The sequence below is a fragment of the Hyla sarda genome (assembly GCF_029499605.1).
Source record: "Hyla sarda isolate aHylSar1 chromosome 1 unlocalized genomic scaffold, aHylSar1.hap1 SUPER_1_unloc_26, whole genome shotgun sequence".
Classification (NCBI taxonomy): Eukaryota; Metazoa; Chordata; class Amphibia; order Anura; family Hylidae; genus Hyla; species Hyla sarda.
Genome location: NW_026607588.1, coordinates 268148 through 290000, shown reverse-complemented (window position 1 = coordinate 290000; position 21853 = coordinate 268148). Strand labels below are relative to the sequence as shown.

The following is a 21853-nucleotide window of genomic DNA, read 5'->3' as shown; positions in this document are numbered from 1 at the left end:
GGATTTGCACACCCACTGCCATTGTCCCAGGTATGCCCCACCCCTACACGTGTTTCGGTCTGCTGACCTTCGTACCTTCCTGCCTCAGTAATTGTACACACAAATGTAATGAGATTTAGCAGGATTTGCACACCCATTGCCATTGTCCCAGGATGCTGCCACCCCTACACGTGTTTCGGTCTGCTGACCTTCGTACCTTCCTGCCTCAGTAATTGTACACACAAATGTAATGAGATTTAGCAGGATTTGCACACCCATTGCCATTGTCCCAGGTATGCCCCACCCCTACACGTGTTTCGGACTGCTGACCTTCGTACCTTCCTTGCCTCAGTAATTGTACACACAAATGTAATGAGATTTAGCAGGATTTGCACACCCATTGCCATTGTCCCAGTTATGCCCCACCCCTACACGTGTTTCGGTCTGCTGACCTTCGTACCTCCTTGCCTCAGTAATTGTACACACCAATGTAATGAGATTTGGCAGGATTTGCACACCCATTGCCATTGTCCCAGGATGCTGCCACCCCTACACGTGTTTCGGTCTGCTGACCTTCGTACCTCCTTGCCTCAGTAATTGTACACACCAATGTAATGAGATTTGGCAGGATTTGCACACCCATTGCCATTGTCCCAGGTATGCCCCACCCCTACACGTGTTTCGGTCTGCTGACCTTCCTCAGTAATTGTACACACAAATGTAATGAGATTTAGCAGGATTTGCACACCCATTGCCATTGTCCCAGGATGCCGCCTGTCTGTGCCGTATTCCTCTTGTTTAACATATTGCATATATAACATATGTTTTTAATATCATGAAATAAAGTTTACATTTTATATTTTGACTTATAATTTTTGAGTAGCTCCGTTTTCTTTGGGTTTATTTTCATATAAAAAGATATGATAGTTAAATTAACCCTTACCTACACCCTTATATAAAAGATGGATTTTTGTTTCAATTCCCATGCAAGTATATAGGACTTCCAGTACCTTCCTCCACAAGCTCCGCTCTGCATCCTGGTGAATGTGTCAGTCCAGCTTGCAAGCCACACCCCATCTCACAAAGACATGCCCACATTTTAAGCCCCACCCCTTTTATTATTAAATCAGCCGGTGGCCCGCTCCGTACACCCAGAGCGCCGCCGCGTCAGATCCGGCCTGCCCGACTCCACATGCTGTTCCGGGCGTCAGGAGATACAAATTCCACATCCCTAAAAGGATCGATTCAGTATCGGCAAGTGAAAAATCACGATAATCGCGCGAATCGATTTTTTTCTTACATCCCATAAATATATATATATATATATATATACTTATTGCAGCTAAGATGGCGCCCATCAATCGGATGCCCCTTATTTTTATACAATAGAAGGAATAGCCTTGCTTGAGCCGTACACTTATGATAATTAGACTGGACTGGAACACTGTGATTGGCTATAAAGTCTTGTGACATCATCAGCCAATCCAATGAGGTCTTTGTATGTGTATAAAGGACAGTGCTGGCCTACAACAGGTGGGACTCTATAAGGACCACCCGCCTCTATCCATACATCTGTAATACAACTGGAGTCTGATCACAGGAAGAAATGGTTCTTAACGCATTCCACCCCTCAGAGCAGAAAAATAGGATTAACCCCTTAACGACAATGGACGTAAATGGCCGCACTGGTAGGTAACGCAGCAGGATATACATTTACATCCTGTACATTAAGGGATCACAGGAGCTGTCATCAGTCATTAACCCTTCAGAGGCCATGATGATTACTGATCACAGCATCAGACGTATTATTGGGGTTTAGTCTGGCTCTTTGGACCACCCGCGGTCTCCTCACCTCCTGCCGCACTGAACAGTAATAGAAATCAAGTGATTGCTAGAAATATTCCAGTAAAAGGTTTTTTTAAAGCCCCTCCCCCAATAAAAAATAAAATCCACCCTTTTCCATAAAAAAAAAAAAAAGAAAAGTGTAAATAAATAATGAAGATATTTGGTATGGTCATGTGTAAATGTCTTATTTGTGACGTACTTGGCTCCGGCCCTGGTCTCCTATATGTGACACTGCCGCTGGAGGCGGGACATCACTGCAGTCGGAGGTTAGTCTTACTGTGACTGATCGACCTCAAGAAGAAGGAAGAGTAAGTCTGCAGAGGCCTGGAGTGGGAGCGGCAGGAGGTAAGTACAGTTTGTTTTTTTTATATCCCCGGAGAGTTCTCCTTTAAGGCCAAAATGGACAAAGCCCTTTGGGCCAAGTAATGGATAATGAGAATAATCCTTATCTTGTACGGGTCCACAATACTCGCTGGCGTGGTACCACTCGCTCTCCCATAGAGATGCATGGAGGGGGCGTGTAATAAACCTATTTTATCCTATCAAGCGGCCTGAATGGTAGAAGTCCACAAAGTTTAAAGAGGTATTCCGGCCATAACACATCTTATCCCCTATCCAAAGAATAAGGGATAAGATGTCTGACCGCGGGGGTCCTGGCGCTGGGGAACCCCCCCAATCTCTCATTCCGCTCCTACCTTTGTGAGCTCTCCGCAGCGCTGGAGGCTCCGAGTGTGAAGCGTTACAACCACGAGGCCGGAGTATCAACTACGACTCCGCCCATAGACTTACATTGAGGGGACAGGGCGTGATGTCACACGGGGGCGGAGTTGTGATGTCATGATACTTCAGCCCCCTGGTCATAACGCTTCACACTTGGAGCCTCCAGCTCTGCGGAAATCTCACAAAGGTGAAGACAAAATGAGAGATTGAGGGGTTCCCCAGCGGCAGGACCCCTGCGATCAGACATCTTATCCATTTTCCTTTGGATAGGGGATAAGATGTCTTAGGGCCGGAGCACCCCTTTATTCCCCTCATTACTGAGGAAATCTGTTTGTTCCCTGTTGCCTTCTAGGAGACTCTGGTAATGGTTCAGAGGAATATGAGGTCTCCAGTATTCTAGACCACAGAGGGTCAGGGAGCTGGGTTATGGTCCTGAGGAGAGGACTCCGGTCTCAATTGGGACCTCCACGCTGAGAAGTTAAGAAAAAGGTTACACCACACCCATCCAGTAATGTCCTCTCCAGTATTCGAGGGTCCAATAACCAATTAACCTAGCCTGGTCACAGCACAGCCACCAGTCCTCACTAAGTGCTGCCGGCAGTGTCTCTGACCTCACTGCATGACGTGGTCAGCTCGGCTTATCATGTGGTGGGAGCACCAGGCCAATCAGCTGTGGGACCGCTGCTCACACCTCCAGGAGGCGGGATATTTAACCAGTCATCTCACTAGCACTATTATTTCCCCTAATTACTACAATTCACTCACCTTCAATTCCCTGTGTTCTGACCTTTGCCTGCATTTTGGCTTCCCTCTTGCCGGCTGATTTTGTACTTAGTTACCCTCTTGGTTAGGCTCTGGCTTGCTTTACTCGGATTCTCTTTAATGTACTGCGCTGCTCTCTAGATTATGACTTTCTGGCTTGTCCCTGATTAACCTCTTGTCTGCCGATTTTATACTCTGTCCATATGTTGGTGACCCGGACTGTCTGGCCTCCTCTGAGCAAAGTGTAGGGACTATGGACTACTTGGGGCCCACCTTCTATGACAGATTGTCCAAGCAGGTAGGGACAGTGGCTGGGGAGAGTTCAGGCCTGCACCGCCCCCTACCTGACGTGACACACACCCTCATGTACATGATTCTTTAAATGTTCAAGTCAGTGGAACATGGATCTGACCACGTAAGTAGATGTCATGTTTGCTATTAAGGCTGCAAATGTTTCCCAGGATTTATTCAGTGTTCTGATTTGAGGTCCATAGTGGGATTTCAGTCCTGAGGCTTCCTCAGAGGGAAAGGTTCTTCTCTTGGCCCCTTGTATGTTGTAGACCTTTTTAGGGATTTAGACTGTGTTGTGTGCCAGATGTGGTCAGGAAAGAGGAGAACATCCAGGAGGAAGAATCTTGTAATGTCTGCTCTATCCTGACACATTTTGTATATTACATCTTAGTCATGGGCACCATGGTATATATAGTGCAATAGCTGAGACGGTTCCGCAGCCTGGACCAGAGCATTATATGGAGACCAGGCCCCGGAGCGATTAGGGCACAGAAGTCACTGTCCTGAGGGGCTGTCATGGAGGACGACAAAAAAGTAGAAAAAAAGTAGAAAAATTATAGATGGGAAAAAGACCCCCACATACTTGGAATGGCCCAGTCTATAATGATATCAATATAAAGAGGGACCCAGTGCTGCTGGATAGATGTCTATGTTACTATGTAGTGAGAGTGAGATATATATATATGTCTCTTCTTGGGGGCGTGGCCTGAATGCCGGACTGAGCAGTCACAACTAGTGTGAGCTCCCACTGTCCTGGTCGTTCATCCTGTCCTTTTGTATCCTGTTGAGCCAAACTTACCCGATGCCTAAGGTATCCTGCTGTCCTCCGATGTGCAGTCTGCAGTGTGCGTTGGTGGTTGTGGTGTTCGGCTCTGCTTATACGGCACAGAGCGTGGGGGCGGACGCCTGCTGCTCCTGCTGGTGTAGTGATGTGGATCCCGGCAGCCTCCCCGTGGTCAAAACCCCTCCCGAGCGGAGCTCCCCGTGATGAAACCCCTCCCGAGCGGAGCTCCCCGTGATGAAACCCCTCCCGAGCGGAGCTCCCCGTGATGAAACCCCTCCCGAGCGGAGCTCCCCGTGATGAAACCCCTCCCGAGCGGAGCTCCCCGTGATGAAACCCCTCCCGAGCGGAGCTCCCCGTGATGAAACCCCTCCCGAGCGGAGCTCCCCGTGATGAAACCCCTCCCGAGCGGAGCTCCCCGTGATGAAACCCCTCCCGAGCGGAGCTCCCCGTGATGAAACCCCTCCCGAGCGGAGCTCCCCGTGATGAAACCCCTCCCGAGCGGAGCTCCCCGTGATGAAACCCCTCCCGAGCGGAGCTCCCCGATAAAACCCCTCCCGAGCGGAGCTCCCCGATAAAACCCCTCCCGAGCGGAGCTCCCCGATAAAACCCCTCCCGAGCGGAGCTCCCCGATAAAACCCCTCCCGAGCGGAGCTCAGTGATAAAACCCCTCCCGAGCGGAGCTCAGTGATAGAACCCCTCCCGAGCGGAGCTCCCCGTGATAAAACCCCTCCCGAGCGGAGCTCAGTGATAAAACCCCTCCTGAGCGGAGCTCCGTGATAAAATGCCTCCTGCTTCCTTGCCGGACTGATCTGGACTACTGCTGCTATTCACTTAGTGTTTTTCAGCCGCTCTGCTATGGTTTGTATTTAGGGTCTTAACCTCAACTATGAGACAGAATGAGAAAAAAAATCCATAAATCACATTGTCTGATTTTCAAAGAATTTATTTGCAAATTATGGTGGAAAATAAGTATTTGGTCACCTACAAACAAGTAAGATTTCTGTCTCTCACAGACCTGTAACTTCTTCTATAAGAGTCTCCTCTGTCCTCCACTTGTTACCTGTATTAATGGCTCCTGTTTGATCTTGTTATCAGTATAAAAGACACCAGTCCACAACCTCAGTCACACTCCAAACTCCACTATGGCAAAGACCAAAAAGCTGGCGAAGGACACCAGAAACAAAAATTGTAGACCTGCACCAGGCTGGGAAGACTGAATCTGCAATAGGCAAGCAGCTTGGTGTGAAGAAATCAACTGTGGGAGCAATTATTAGAAAATGGGAGACATACAAGACCACTGATAATCTCCCTCCATCTGGGGCTCCAAACAAGATTTCACCCCGTGGTGTCAAAATGATCACTGTAACGGTGAGCAAAAATCCCAGAACCACACGGGGGGGACCTAGTAAATGACCTGAGAGCTGGGACCAAAGTAACAAAGGCTACCATCAGTAACACACTACACCACCAGGGACTCAAATCATGCAGTGCCAGACATGTCCTCATGCTTAAGCCAGTACATGTCCAGGCCCGTCTGAAGTTTGCAAGAGAGACTTTAGATGATCCAGAAGAGGATTGGAAGAATGTCATATGGTCAGATGAAACCAAGTAGAACTTTTTGGTGAGTTACATCCAAAGAACACCAAACCTACTGTGAAGCATGGGGGTGGAAACATCATGCTTTGTGGCTGTTTTTCAGCAAAGGGAAAAGGACGACTGATAAACGACAGTGTAAAGGAAATAATGAATGGGGCTATGGATCGTGAGATTTTGAGTGAGTGAAAACCTCCTTCCATCAGCAAGGGCATTGAAGATGAAACGTGGCTGGGTCTTTCAGCATGACAATGATTCCAAACACACCGCCCGGGCATCGAAGGAGTGGCTTCGTAAGAAGCATTTCAAGGTCCTGGAGTAGCCTAGCCAGTCTCCAGATCTCAACCCCACAGAAAACCTTTGTAGGGAGTTAAATGTCCGTGTTGCCCAGCGACAGCCCCAAAACATCACTGCTCTAGAGGAGATCTGAATGGAGGAATGGACCAAAATACCAGCAACAGTGTGTGAGAACCTTGTGAAGACAGAAAACATGTGACCTCTGTCATTGCCAACAAAGAGGATATAACAAAGTATTGAGATGAACTTTTGTTAATGACCAAATAATAAATTTTCCACCATAAATCGCAAATAAATTCGTTAATAATCAGACAATGTGATTTATGGATTTCTCTCATTCTGTCTCTCATAGTTGAGGTTATAACCTATGATGATAATTACAGCCTCATCTTTATAAGGGGGAGAACTTGTACAATTGGGGGCTGACTAAATACTCGTTTCAACATTAATAATAAATTCATGCTTCCCAGCCTATCACGCCACATGGTCTATCTTTATGCGTTATAGATCTGATACCTGGGGATTTCCCGAATCGGTTACAGCAGTTGATAAATCGGGAATGCTACTGGATTTTCTAAATTAATATTTTTGTCCCTGAGGGGTTAAATGAGTTGATTGAGAGAACTGTGACTTGACACACATCTTTTTAATATATTTTGTATTTTTTTGGAACAAGGATTTTTTATATGTTTGTGTACTTATGTGTATATATATATATATTTATATTGTAACCGTTATTCCTGAGCTCTCTTATCTAACTGGGAGCTACCTCCCTTTTTTTTGTCGTCATCTCCGTTCTGGTCATGCGTTTAGAATGTATACTTCTATATATATACCGGCATTTTGATGTAAATTACATGCCTGATGAAAGGGCCATTGAGTGTTGTGCCTCTGTTTGCACAACTGTAAAAGTTGAGCATAATCCTCCCCTATTGTCTGATGATCCTATACATGGAAGCGCTCCTCTCCTTGTATATTTCCTTGGTGGGGAGGGTTAAAATAATTTATCTTCCCAAGTTTCTCTACCTGTTCCATCGTTCCCCTATAGTCCCTCCCAAATGGTTCTTTGAGAAGTTGAATGGCGTTCTGAAATCCTTCTACTGGCAGGGTGAGCCTCCTAGGCTTGGTCAGGCACTTCTCCAGGCCCCAATATAGAGGGGTGGCCCCTAATATGCACAATTACTTCCTTGCCTCTCAGCTGGTGTATGCAGTCTGGTGGATTGACCTGGATCTGTCTAATGTGACCACAGCCTTGGCAGGAGCCCTCACTCACACTTATACAGGTATTCTTCCTCCTCTTCCTATCGGGGTCCCATTCAGATGGTGGCGGCGGTGTGGTCCCTGGTTTCCGGGAACTTTCCACAACCAGCTGTCTCTCCCAGAACCCCCCTGTGGGAGAATGTGCATTTTCCTCGATTTCAGGAGTTGGATGCAGACAGGTTCTGGGGTACCCATGGAGTCAGGTTAGCTATATACCTGTTTGGGGACGACCTTTCGGGTCTTTCTCATAAATGCAGAACCGTCTTCATGTCCCTCGGAGTGCCGATTTTTATGTATCTCCGTTGTGACATGTGGTGCAGACACAATTTGGCTCCCTGGATATAACACCAGCTTCTTCCGAGGTGAAGATGGTCTTGGGGACCACGGATCTTGTCAAGCCCCTAACTCAAGCTTATGCCTTGCTGCAATTTATTGGGCTTAGCCCTTTTGCTTTAGCTGAGGTGGGTGGAAGATATCCCTAGAATAGGGGGGAGGTGGAGTGGACGTATAATTCCACCGTGGTTGGTGCCAGGGACATGCTGATTTAATCCCATTTTATCTTACGTTTATTTTCTACCTCTGGGGGATTGAAACGGATTGGTGTCTCCTCTTCTCATGTCTGTTCTCGCTGTGGGGTGGAGGTCGGGACATTTCTTCATGCCTTCTGGACTTGCCCCTGTGTGGTGCCATTTTGGAGAGAAGTGATGCACTTTTTGACCACTTACCTTTTCACCCCAGAGATTCATCTGTTAAGTCTCCTTAATGAGGTGGAATCGGGTTCCTATAGACATATTGTAATTCGTTTTCTGAGCCGTTATATAGTGATTATGGCCTGGAAAGACCCCAACCCCCTGCCCCTGTCTAGGTGGATCAGCAGGGTAAATAAATATGTCCCTTATACCGGAGTAGGAAGTGTCCACGTTTGATAAAATATGGCTGCCCTGTTGCTTTTGGAGGCCCCGACTGATATCCCTGGCAGATTGCCCCAAGATGCCTTGTGCCTCCTGGATTTCCCCCTTGATGTTGGGGGGGGGGGGGGGGGGGGGTGACTCCGGGTGGTGAATCGTGTGTGTCTGTGTATGTCTTTTTGTTTTGGGGCGAGTTACTCTCTGGGGTGGCTCATTATCTGACTGTTTCTGCGCCCTCAGAGACTGCGCCCTATAACGATTGTATCTTTCTTAGATTAGATCTAACGGTACGAGATGATGGCGGCTCCACTTATCTGTCTCTGTCATCCATTTCCCTCCACGGATTGGTAATGAGCCCAGAGCTGTGATTTATTTCCTATTTCTTATTGCAAATGTTATAAATAAATATATGTCTCCTCTTACCTTGTGATGTGAGGGGCCGGTGATCCTCCATCATGACTATGTCCTGGTACAGATCCTTGTGTCCTTCTACATACTCCCACTCCTCCATGGAGAAATAGACCGCCACATCCTGACACCTTATAGGAACCTGACACACAATGATACCGTCATCACCAGACCCCTCCATTACTGTATAATGTCCCAGCAGTGTCACCTCTCTAATCATCACCAGACCCCTCCATTACTGTATAATGTCCAGGCAGTGTCACCTCTCCAGTCATCACCAGACCCCTCCATTACTGTATAATGTCCCAGCAGTGTCACCTCTCTAATCATCACCAGACCCCTCCATTACTGTATAATGTCCCAGCAGTGTCACCTCTCTAATCATCAGACCCCTCCATTACTGTATAATGTCCCAGCAGTGTCACCTCTCTAATCATCACCAGACCCCTCCATTACTGTATAATGTCCCAGCAGTGTCACCTCTCCAGTCATCACCAGACCCCTCCATTACTGTATAATGTCCCAGCAGTGTCACCTCTCCAGTCATCACCAGACCCCTCCATTACTGTATAATGTCCCAGCAGTGTCACCTCTCCAGTCATCACCAGACCCCTCCATTACTGTATAATGTCCCAGCAGTGTCACCTCTCTAGTCATCACCAGACCCCTCCATTACTGTATAATGTCCCAGCAGTGTCACCTCTCCAGTCATCACCAGACCCCTCCCTTACTGTATAATGTCCCAGCAGTGTCATCTCTCCAGTCATCACCAGACCCCTCCATTACTGTATAATGTCCCAGCAGTGTCACCTCTCCAGTCATCACCAGACCCCTCCATTACTGTATAATGTCCCAGCAGTGTCACCTCTCCAGTCATCACCAGACCCCTCCATTACTGTATAATGTCCCAGCAGTGTCACCTCTCCAGTCATCACCAGACCCCTCCATTACTGTATAATGTCCCAGCAGGGTCACCTCTCCAGTCATCACCAGACCCCTCCATTACTGTATAATGTCCCAGCAGTGTCACCTCTCTAATCATCACCAGACCCCTCCATTACTGTATAATGTCCCAGCAGTGGCACCTCTCAAATCATCATCAGACCCCTCCATTACCGTATAATGTCCTAGCAGTGTCACCTCTTCAGTCATCACCAGACCCCTCCATTACTGTATAATGTCCCAGCAGGGTCACCTCTCCAGTCATCACCAGACCCCTCCATTACTGTATAATGTCCCAGCAGTGTCACCTCTCCAGTCATCACCAGACCCCTCCATTACTGTATAATGTCCCAGCAGTGGCACCTCTCAAATCATCATCAGACCCCTCCATTACCGTATAATGTCCTAGCAGTGTCACCTCTTCAGTCATCACCAGACCCCTCTATTACTGTATAATATCCCAGCAAGGTCACCTCTCCAGTCATCACCAGACCCCTCCATTACTGTATAATGTCCCAGCAGTGTCACCTCTCCAGTCATCACCAGACCCCTCCATTACTGTATAATGTCCCAGCAGTGTCACCTCTCTAATCATCACCAGACCCCTCCATTACTGTATAATGTCCCAGCAGTGTCACCTCTCTAATCATCACCAGTCCCCTCCATTATTGTATAATGTCCCAGCAGTGTCACCTCTCTAATCACCAGACCCCTCCATTACCGTATAATGTCCCAGCAGTGTCACCTGTTATCACCAGACCCCTCCATTACTGTATAATGTCCCAGCAGTGTCACCTCTCTAATCATCACCAGACTTCTCCATTACTGTATAATGTCCCAGCAGTGTCACCTCTCATCACCAGACCCCTCCATTACTGTATAATGTCCCAGCAGTGTCACCTCTCCAGTCATCACCAGACCCCTCCATTATTGTATAATATCCCAGCAGTGTCACCTCTCTAATCATCACCAGACCCCTCCATTACTGTATAATGTCCCAGCAGTGTCACCTCTCCAGTCCTCACCAGACCCCTCCATTACTGTATAATGTCCCAGCAGTGTCATCTCTCTAATCATCACCAGACCCCTCCATTACTGTATAATGTCCCAGCAGTGTCACCTCTCCAGTCATCACCAGACCCTTCCATTACTGTATAATGTCCCAGCAGTGTCACCTCTCCAGTCATCACCAGACCCCTCCATTACAGTATATTGTCCAGCAGTGTCACCTCTCCAGTCATCACCAGATCCCTCCATTACTGTATAATGTCCCAGCAGTGTCACCTCTCTAATCATCACCAGACCCCTCCATTACTGTATAATGTCCCAGCAGTGTCACCTCTCTAATCATCACCAGTCCCCTCCATTACTGTATAATGTCCCAGCAGTGTCACCTCTCATCACCAGACCCCTCCATTACTGTATAATGTCCCAGCAGTGTCACCTCTCTAATCACCAGACCCCTCCATTACCGTATAATGTCCCAGCAGTGTCACCTGTTATCACCAGACCCCTCCATTACTGTATAATGTCCCATCAGTGTCACCTCTCATCACCAGACCCCTCCATTACTGTATAATGTCCCAGCAGTGTCACCTCTCCAGTCATCACCAGACCCCTCCATTATTGTATAATATCCCAGCAGTGTCACCTCTCTAATCATCACCAGACCCCTCCATTACTGTATAATGTCCCAGCAGTGTCACCTCTCCAGTCCTCACCAGACCCCTCCATTACTGTATAATGTCCCTGCAGGGTCACCTCTCTAATCATCACCAGATCCCTCCATTACTGTATAATGTACCAGCAGTGTCACCTCTCTAATCATCACCAGACCCCTCCATTACTGTATAATGTCCCAGCAGTGTCATCTCTCTAATCATCACCAGACCCCTCCATTACTGTATAATGTCCCAGCAGTGTCACCTCTCTAATCATCACCAGACCCCTCCATTACTGTATAATGTCCCAGCAGTGTCACCTCTCCAGTCACCACCAGACCCCTCCATTACTGTATAATGTCACAGCACTGTCACCTCTCTAATCATCACCAGACCCCTCCATTACTGTATAGTGTCCCAGCAGTGTCACCTCTCCAGTCATCACCAGATCCCTCCATTACTGTATAGTGTCCCAGCAGTGTCACCTCTCCAGTCATCACCAGACCCCTCCATTACTGTATAATGTCACAGCAGTGTCACCTCTCTAATCATCACCAGACCCCTCCATTACTGTATAATGTCCCAGCAGTGTCACCTCTCCAGTCATCACCAGACCCCCACCATTACTGTATAATGTCCCAGCAGTGTCACCTCTCCAGTCATCACCAGACCCCTCCATTACTGTATAATGTCCCAGCAGTGTTACCTCTCTAATCATCACCAGACCCCTCCATTACTGTATAATGTCCCAGCAGTGTCACCTCTCCAGTCATCACCAGACCCCTCCATTACTGTATAATGTCCCAGCAGTGTCACCTCTCCAGTCATCACCAGTTCCCTCCATTACTGTATAATGTCCCAGCAGTGTCACCTCTCCAGTCATCACAAGACCCCTCCATTACTGTATAATGTCCCAGCAGTGTCACCTCTCCAGTCATCACCATACCCCTCCATTACTGTATAATGTCCCTGCAGGGTCACCTCTCTAATCATCACCAGATCCCTCCATTACTGTATAATGTACCAGCAGTGTCACCTCTCTAATCATCACCAGACCCCTCCATTACTGTATAATGTCCCAGCAGTGTCATCTCTCTAATCATCACCAGACCCCTCCATTACTGTATAATGTCCCAGCAGTGTCACCTCTCTAATCATCACCAGACCCCTCCATTACTGTATAATGTCCCAGCAGTGTCACCTCTCCAGTCACCACCAGACCCCTCCATTACTGTATAATGTCACAGCACTGTCACCTCTCTAATCATCACCAGACCCCTCCATTACTGTATAGTGTCCCAGCAGTGTCACCTCTCCAGTCATCACCAGATCCCTCCATTACTGTATAGTGTCCCAGCAGTGTCACCTCTCCAGTCATCACCAGACCCCTCCATTACTGTATAATGTCACAGCAGTGTCACCTCTCTAATCATCACCAGACCCCTCCATTACTGTATAATGTCCCAGCAGTGTCACCTCTCCAGTCATCACCAGACCCCCACCATTACTGTATAATGTCCCAGCAGTGTCACCTCTCCAGTCATCACCAGACCCCTCCATTACTGTATAATGTCCCAGCAGTGTTACCTCTCTAATCATCACCAGACCCCTCCATTACTGTATAATGTCCCAGCAGTGTCACCTCTCCAGTCATCACCAGACCCCTCCATTACTGTATAATGTCCCAGCAGTGTCACCTCTCCAGTCATCACCAGTTCCCTCCATTACTGTATAATGTCCCAGCAGTGTCACCTCTCCAGTCATCACAAGACCCCTCCATTACTGTATAATGTCCCAGCAGTGTCACCTCTCCAGTCATCACCATACCCCTCCATTACTGTATAATGTCCCAGCAGTGTCACCTCTCCAGTCATCACCAGATCCCTCCATTACTGTATAATGTCCCAGCAGTGTCACCTCTCCAGTCATCACCAGACCCCTCCATTACTGTATAATGTCCCAGCAGTGTCACCTCTCCAGTCACCACCAGACCCCTCCATTACTGTATAATGTCACAGCAGTGTCACCTCTCTAATCATCACCAGACCCCTCCATTACTATATAATGTCCCAGCAGTGTCACCTCTCCAGACATCACCAGACCCCTCCATTACTGTATAATGTCCCAGCAGGGTCACCTCTCCAGTCATCACCAGACCCCTCCATTACTGTATAATGTCCCAGCAGTGTCACCTCTCCAGTCATCACCAGATCCCTCCATTACTGTATAATGTCCCAGCAGTGTCACCTCTCCAGTCACCACCAGACCCCTCCATTACTGTATAATGTCACAGCAGTGTCACCTCTCCAGTCATCACCAGACCCCTCCATTACTGTATAATGTCCCAGCAGTGTCTCTTCTCCAGTCATCACCAGACCCCTCCATTACTGTATAATGTCCCAGCAGTGTCACCTCTCTAATCATCACCAGACCCCTCCATTACTGTATAATGTCCCAGCAGTGTCACCTCTCCAGTCATCACCAGACCCCTCCATTACTGTATAATGTCCCAGCAGTGTCACCTCTCCAGTCATCACCAGACCCCTCCATTACTGTAATGTCACAGCAGGGTCACCTCTCCAGTCATCACCAGACCCCTCCATTACTGTATAATGTCCCAGCAGTGTCACCTCTCCAGTCATCACCAGACCCCACCATTACTGTATAATGTCCCAGCAGTGTCTCTTCTCCAGTCATCACCAGACCCCTCCATTACTGTATAATGTCCCAGCAGTGTCACCTCTCCAGTCACCACCAGACCCCTCCATTACTGTATAATGTCACAGCAGTGTCACCTCTCTAATCATCACCAGACTCCTCCATTACTGTATAATGTCCCAGCAGTGTCACCTCTCCAGTCATCACCAGACCCCTCCATTACTGTATAATGTCACAGCAGTGTCACCTCTCTAATCATCACCAGACTCCTCCATTACTGTATAATGTCCCAGCAGTGTCACCTCTCCAGTCATCACCAGACCCCTCCATTACTGTAATGTCACAGCAGGGTCACCTCTCCAGTCATCACCAGACCCCTCCATTACTGTATAATGTCCCAGCAGTGTCACCTCTCCATTCATCACCAGACCCCTCCATTACTGTATGATGTCCCAGCAGTGTCACCTCTCATCACCAGACCCCTCCATTACTGTATAATGTCCCAGCAGTGTCTCTTCTCCAGTCATCACCAGACCCCTCCATTACTGTATAATGTCCCAGCAGTGTCACCTCTCCAGTCATCACCAGACCCCTCCATTACTGTACAATGTCCCAGCAGTGTCACCTCTCCAGTAAGCAGCTTCATTATCTTGCTGGTGAGATCTAGGATCCTCTTCTTGTTCCTCTCAAGTATCATGGAGTGAGGGGAAGGCTCTGTGATGGGGCTCTGGTCTATGTCCGATCCTCCGGACTCCCCCCATGTCTTCTTCACTATGGTGTAATCCTGCGTATGGAGAGAGACAATGAGGGGACTGACCCCAGTATTCCTCCCCACTACAAAGAGGAGATTGTGCCCCCTGTATAGAGCTCTAGTGAGCACATCTGGAATACTGGGGTCAGTTCTGGAGACCTCACCTACAAAGAGACATCCAGAACATGGAGCGGGGCCAAAGATGGGGGACAACAATAGTGGAAATGTAATGGGGGACAACAATGGTGGAAATGTAGATTGGGGGGGACAATAATGGTGGAAATGTAGATTGGGGGGGACAACAATGGTGGAAATGTAGATTGGGGGGGACAACAATGGTGGAAATGTAGATGGGGGACAACAATGGTGGAAATGTAGATGGGGGGGGACAACAATGGTGGAAATGTAGATGCAGGGACAACAATGGTGAAAATGTAGATAAGGGGACAACAATGGTGGAAATGTAGATGGGGACAACAATGGTGGAAATGTAGATGGGGACAACAATGGTGGAAATGTAGATGGGGGGACAACAATGGTGGAAATGTAGATGGGGGGACAACAATGGTGGAAATGTAGATGGGGGGACAACAATGGTGGAAATGTAGATGGGGGGACAACAATGGTGGAAATGTAGATGGGGTCAACAATGGTGGAAATGTAGATGGGGGACAACAATGGTGGAAATGTAGATTGGGGGACAACAATGGTGGAAATGTAGATGGAGGGACAACAATGGTGGAAATGTAGATGGGGGGACAACAATGGTGGAAATGTAGATGGGGGACAACAATGGTGGAAATGTAGATGGGGGGACAACAATGGTGGAAATGTAGATGGAGGGACAACAATGGTGGAAATGTAGATGGGGGACAACAATGGTGGAAATGTAGATGGGGGACAACAATGGTGGAAATGTAGATGGGGGACAACAATGGTGGAAATGTAGATGGGGGACAACAATGGTGGAAATGTAGATGGGGGGGGGGACAACAATGGTGGAAATGTAGATGGGGGACAACAATGGTGGAAATGTAGATGGGGGGGGGACAACAATGGTGGAAATGTAGATGGGGGGGACAACAATGGTGGAAATGTAGATGGGGCCAACAATGATGGAAATGTAGATGGGGGGGGGGACAACAATGGTGGAAATGTAGATGGGGGGACAACAATGGTGGAAATGTAGATGGGGTCAACAATGGTGGAAATGTAGATGGGGGACAACAATGGTGGAAATGTAGATGGGGGGACAACAATGGTGGAAATGTAGATGGAGGGACAACAATGGTGGAAATGTAGATGGGGGGACAACAATGGTGGAAATGTAGATGGGGGACAACAATGGTGGAAATGTAGATGGGGGACAACAATGGTGGAAATGTAGATGGGGGACAACAATGGTGGAAATGTAGATGGGGGACAACAATGGTGTTAGGTTGTCCCTACCAAGGACTGAGGTGCTTTATAAACTATAACTTTTAATTATATCACTTAAAATATTAATCCAACAATTATAGAAAACCAAAAAATTGTTAAACAATTGAGCATAAAGCACGTAAGCTGCGGCATAGATAGTGGCTATTAGTCCACTATGACACAAGTTACATAGATGTATGACAGTATTTGTTATCAACACATCACCAATCTGTGATTGTATGCTCCTCAATACCAATTATTATCACAGCGTAAATAAAAAATTCCCTTTATCCCAACGCGTTTCTATCTAGGGGTATGGTATAAAGAATTACCCCTTACACTTCTTCAGGGGATTTAGGTATACAATAGACAAATGCTCTGGAGTCATATATCACACTAATTGATGTCACTGTACCCTCTTTTTTATAGGGGGGCTTGTTACCAGCAGTGACACCTAGTTAGAAGTCAAACATCAAAGACTGACAGCATCAATCTACACCCGGCTCTCCGTTTAAACAATTGTGTCCAGGGATCAGTGGAGACATTTCTCATAGTCTTAGATCAACCCTGAAATGACAAAAAAATCATAGGCGTCTCCCTTAGCAACCAGTGAATAACTTACCCCAACGGTTGTTCAACACATATTAACAAATAGTTACTCACTGTCCGCTGGATCGTACGAGATAAGAGAGCGCCGGGTACTGCAAACAACAATATGCCCAACTTAATACCTCGTTTTCACAGAGTTAATAGATCATATAGACAATATAGCCGCATAGTAAAAAAAAAAAAAAACCAAAAACCAAGCATTAGTAAGTTATTTTAGTTTACTTACTTAGAACGCTGCAATGGCAGCAAGTGCCGGAACGGTGTCCGGGGTAGCCGAGTGTCAGGTAAACACGCCGGCGTCTCCATGCTGACGGGGCGCATCCTATTTACGTCATCGGAGGCCCATCCCCATGACGCTGCATACGGAGGCGTGGTCTCCACTCAAGTCACAGATTCCCAGGAACAGGATAGGCCAGGCTTGACATCATTCACACGTCGGATGCGATACCGGCATGCGTATAGCAAAATGTAGAATCAATCACTGATTTAAGGCTAGATATTGGGACAGGTATTACCTAGTAGAATTTGACTCATTAAACAGTTCTATATAGAACCGGGTCTCATTGAGTGAGTCTGAGATGTGTATTCAGTATTAAAGCCGTCTCATGTGATTCAGCCGCAGCTGTCAGTGAGTCTGAGATGTGTATTCAGTATTACAGCCGTCTCATGTAGATCAGCCGCAGCTGTCAGTGAGCCTGAGATATGTATTCAGTATTAAAGCTGTCTCATGTAGATCAGCCGCAGCTGGCAGTGAGTCTGAGATGTGTATTCAGTATTAAAGCCGTCTCATGTAGATCAGCCGCAGCTGTCAGTGAGCCTGAGATATGTATTCAGTATTAAAGCCGTCTCATGTAATTCAGCCGCAGCGTCAGTGAGTCTGAGATATGTATTCAGTATTAAAGCCGTCTCATGTAATTCAGCCGCAGCTGTCAGTGAGTCTGAGATATGTATTCAGTATTAAAGCCGTCTCATGTAGATAAGCCGCAGTTGTCAGTGAGCCTGAGATATGTATTCAGTATTAAAGCCGTCTCATGTAATTCAGCCGCAGCGTCAGTGAGTCTGAGATATGTATTCAGTATTAAAGCCGTCTCATGTAATTCAGCTGCAGCGTCAGTGAGTCTGAGATGTGTATTAAAGCCGTCTCATGTAATTCAGCCGCAGCGGTCAGCGAGTCTGAGATGTGTATTCAGTATTAAAGCCGTCTCATGTAATTCAGCCGCAGCTGTCAGTGAGTCTGAGATGTGTATTCAGTATTAAAGCCGTCTCATGTAATTCATCCGCAGCGTCAGTGAGTCTGAGATGTGTATTCAGTATTAAAGCCATCTCATGTAGATCAGTCGCAGCTGTCAGTGAGTCTGAGATGTGTATTCAGTATTAAAGCCGTCTCATGTAATTCAGCTGCAGCGTCAGTGAGTCTGAGATGTGTATTCAGTATTAAAGTCATCTCATGTAATTCAGCTGCAGCGTCAGTGAGTCTGAGAAGTGTATTCAGTATTAAAGCCGTCTCATGTAATTCAGCCGCAGCTGTCAGTGAGTCTGAGATGTGTATTCAGTATTAAAGCCGTCTCATGTAGATCAGCCGCTGCTGTAAGTGAGTCTGAGATGTGTATTTAGTATTAAAGCCGTCTCATGTAATTCAGCCGCAGCTGTCAGTGAGTCTGAGATGTGTATTCAGTATTAAAGCCGTCTCATGTAATTCAGCCGCTGCTGTCAGTGAGTCTGAGATGTGTATTCAGTATTAAAGTCGTCTCATGTAGATCAGCCGCAGCTGTCAGTGAGTCTGAGATGTGTATTCAGTATTAAAGCCGTCTCATGTAGATCAGCCGCAGCTGTCAGTGAGTCTGAGATGTGTATTCAGTATTAAAGCCGTCTCATGTAATTCAGCCGCGGCTGTCAGTGAGTCTGAGATGTGTATTCAGTCTTAAAGCCGTCTCATGTAATTCAGCCGCAGCTGTCAGTGAGTCTGAGATGTGTATTCAGTCTTAAAGCCGTCTCATGTAATTCAGCCGCAGCTGTCAGTGAGTCTGAGATATGTATTCAGTATTAAAGCCGTCTCATGTAATTCAGCTGCAGCGTCAGTGAGTCTGAGATGTGTATTAAAGCCGTCTCATGTAATTCAGCCGCAGCTGTCAGTGAGTCTGAGATGTGTATTCAGTATTAAAGCCGTCTCATGTAGATCAGCCGCAGCTGTCAGTGAGTCTGAGATGTGTATTCAATATTAAAGTCGTCTCATGTAATTCAGCTGCAGCGTCAGTGAGTCTGAGATGTGTATTCAGTATTAAAGCCGTCTCATGTAATTCAGCCGCAGCTGTCAGTGAGTCTGAGATATGTATTCAGTATTAAAGTCGTCTCATGTAGATCAGCCGCAGCTGTCAGTGAGTCTGAGATATGTATTCAGTATTAAAGCCGTCTCATGTAATTCAGCCGCAGCTGTCAGTGAGTCTGAGATGTGCATTTAGTATTAAAGCCGTCTCATGTAATTCAGCCGCAGCTGTCAGTGAGTCTGAGATGTGTATTCAGTATTAAAGTCGTCTCATGTAATTCAGCCGCAGCTGTCAGTGAGTCTGAGATATGTATTCAGTATTAAAGTCGTCTCATGTAATTCAGCCGCAGCTGTCAGTGAGTCTGAGCTATGTATTCAGTATTAAAGCCGTCTCATGTAGATCAGCCGCAGCTGTCAGTGAGTCTGAGATGTGTATTCAGTATTAAAGCCGTCTCATGTAATTCAGCCGCAGCTGTCAGTGAGTCTGAGATGTGCATTTAGTATTAAAGCCGTCTCATGTAATTCAGCCGCAGCTGTCAGTGAGTCTGAGATGTGTATTCAGTATTAAAGTCGTCTCATGTAATTCAGCCGCAGCTGTCAGTGAGTCTGAGCTATGTATTCAGTATTAAAGCCGTCTCATGTAATTCAGCCGCAGCTGTCAGTGAGTCTGAGATGTGCATTTAGTATTAAAGCCGTCTCATGTAATTCAGCCGCAGCTGTCAGTGAGTCTGAGATGTGTATTCAGTATTAAAGCCGTCTCATGTAATTCAGCCGCAGCTGTCAGTGAGTCTGAGATGTGTATTCAGTATTAAAGCCGTCTCATGTAATTCAGCCGCAGCTGTCAGTGAGTCTGAGATGTGTATTCAATATTAAAGCCGTCTCATGTAGATCAGCCGCAGCTGTCAGTGAGTCTGAGATGTGTATTCAGTATTAAAGCAGTCTCATGTAATTCAGCCGCAGCTGTCAGTGAGTCTGAGATGTGTATTCAGTATTAAAGCCGTCTCATGTAGATCAGCCGCAGCTGTCAGTGAGACTGAGATGTGTATTCAGTATTAAAGCCGTCTCATGTAATTCAGCTGCAGCGTCAGTGAGTCTGAGATGTGTATTCAGTATTAAAGCCGTCTCATGTAATTCAGCCGCAGCTGTCAGTGAGTCTGAGATGTGTATTCAGTATTAAAGCCGTCTCATGTAATTCAGCCGCAGCTGTCAGTGAGTCTGAGATGTGCATTTAGTATTAAAGCCGTCTCATGTAATTCAGCCGCAGCTGTCAGTGAGTCTGAGATGTGTATTCAGTATTAAAGTCGTCTCATGTAATTCAGCCGCAGCTGTCAGTGAGTCTGAGCTATGTATTCAGTATTAAAGCCGTCTCATGTAATTCAGCCGCAGCTGTCAGTGAGTCTGAGATGTGCATTTAGTATTAAAGCCGTCTCATGTAATTCAGCCGCAGCTGTCAGTGAGTCTGAGATGTGTATTCAGTATTAAAGCCGTCTCATGTAATTCAGCCGCAGCTGTCAGTGAGTCTGAGATGTGTATTCAGTATTAAAGCCGTCTCATGTAATTCAGCCGCAGCTGTCAGTGAGTCTGAGATGTGTATTCAATATTAAAGCCGTCTCATGTAGATCAGCCGCAGCTGTCAGTGAGTCTGAGATGTGTATTCAGTATTAAAGCAGTCTCATGTAATTCAGCCGCAGCTGTCAGTGAGTCTGAGATGTGTATTCAGTATTAAAGCCGTCTCATGTAGATCAGCCGCAGCTGTCAGTGAGACTGAGATGTGTATTCAGTATTAAAGCCGTCTCATGTAATTCAGCTGCAGCGTCAGTGAGTCTGAGATGTGTATTCAGTATTAAAGCCGTCTCATGTAGATCAGCCGCAGCTGTCAGTGAGTCTGAGATGTGTATTCAGTATTAAAGCCGTCTCATGTAGATCAGTCGCAGCTGTCAGTGAGTCTGAGATGTGTATTCAGTATTAAAGCCGTCTCATGTAATTCAGCCGCAGCTGTCAGTGAGTCTGAGATGTGTATTCAGTATTAAAGCCGTCTCATGTAATTCAGCTGCAGCTGTCAGTGAGTCTGAGATGTGTATTCAGTATTAAAGCCGTCTCATATAGATCAGCCGCAGCTGTCAGTGAGTCTGAGATGTGCATTTAGTATTAAAGCTGTCCCATGTAGATCAGCCGCAGCTGTCAGTGAGTCTGAGCTATGTATTCAGTATTAAAGCCGTCTCATGTAATTCAGCCGCAGCTGTCAGTGAGTCTGAGATGTGTATTCAGTATTAAAGCCGTCTCATGTAATTCAGCCGCAGCTGTCAGTGAGTCTGAGATGTGTATTCAGTATTAAAGCCGTCTCATGTAGATCAGCCGCAGCTGTCAGTGAGACTGAGATGTGTATTCAGTATTAAAGCCGTCTCATGTAATTCAGCTGCAGCGTCAGTGAGTCTGAGATGTGTATTCAGTATTAAAGCCGTCTCATGTAGATCAGCCGCAGCTGTCAGTGAGTCTGAGATGTGTATTCAGTATTAAAGCTGTCTCATGTAATTCAGCCGCAGCTGTCAGTGAGTCTGAGATATGTATTCAGTATTAAAGCCGTCTCATGTAATTCAGCTGCAGCGTCAGTGAGTCTGAGATGTGTATTCAGTATTAAAGCCGTCTCATGTAATTCAGCCGCAGCTGTCAGTGAGTCTGAGATGTGCATTTAGTATTAAAGCC

The 21853-nt window shown here is 46.9% G+C and overlaps 1 protein-coding gene across 1 annotated transcript in view; it reads right to left on the bottom strand.

The window, feature by feature from the left end:
• Positions 1 to 8108: 8108 nt before the first annotated feature.
• LOC130298152 (gastrula zinc finger protein XlCGF66.1-like) overlaps positions 8109 to 21853 on the bottom strand; it is a gene marked incomplete at its 3' end in the record, with an annotated part of 30426 nt that continues 16681 nt past the window's right edge. The window contains exons 3-5 of the mRNA XM_056551060.1: positions 14734 to 14892; positions 8863 to 8989; positions 8109 to 8207 (exon numbers count right to left, since the gene is read on the bottom strand). Coding sequence (XP_056407035.1) covers positions 8109 to 8207; positions 8863 to 8989; positions 14734 to 14892 — 385 coding nt within the window. The remainder of the gene's footprint in view (positions 8208 to 8862; positions 8990 to 14733; positions 14893 to 21853) is intronic.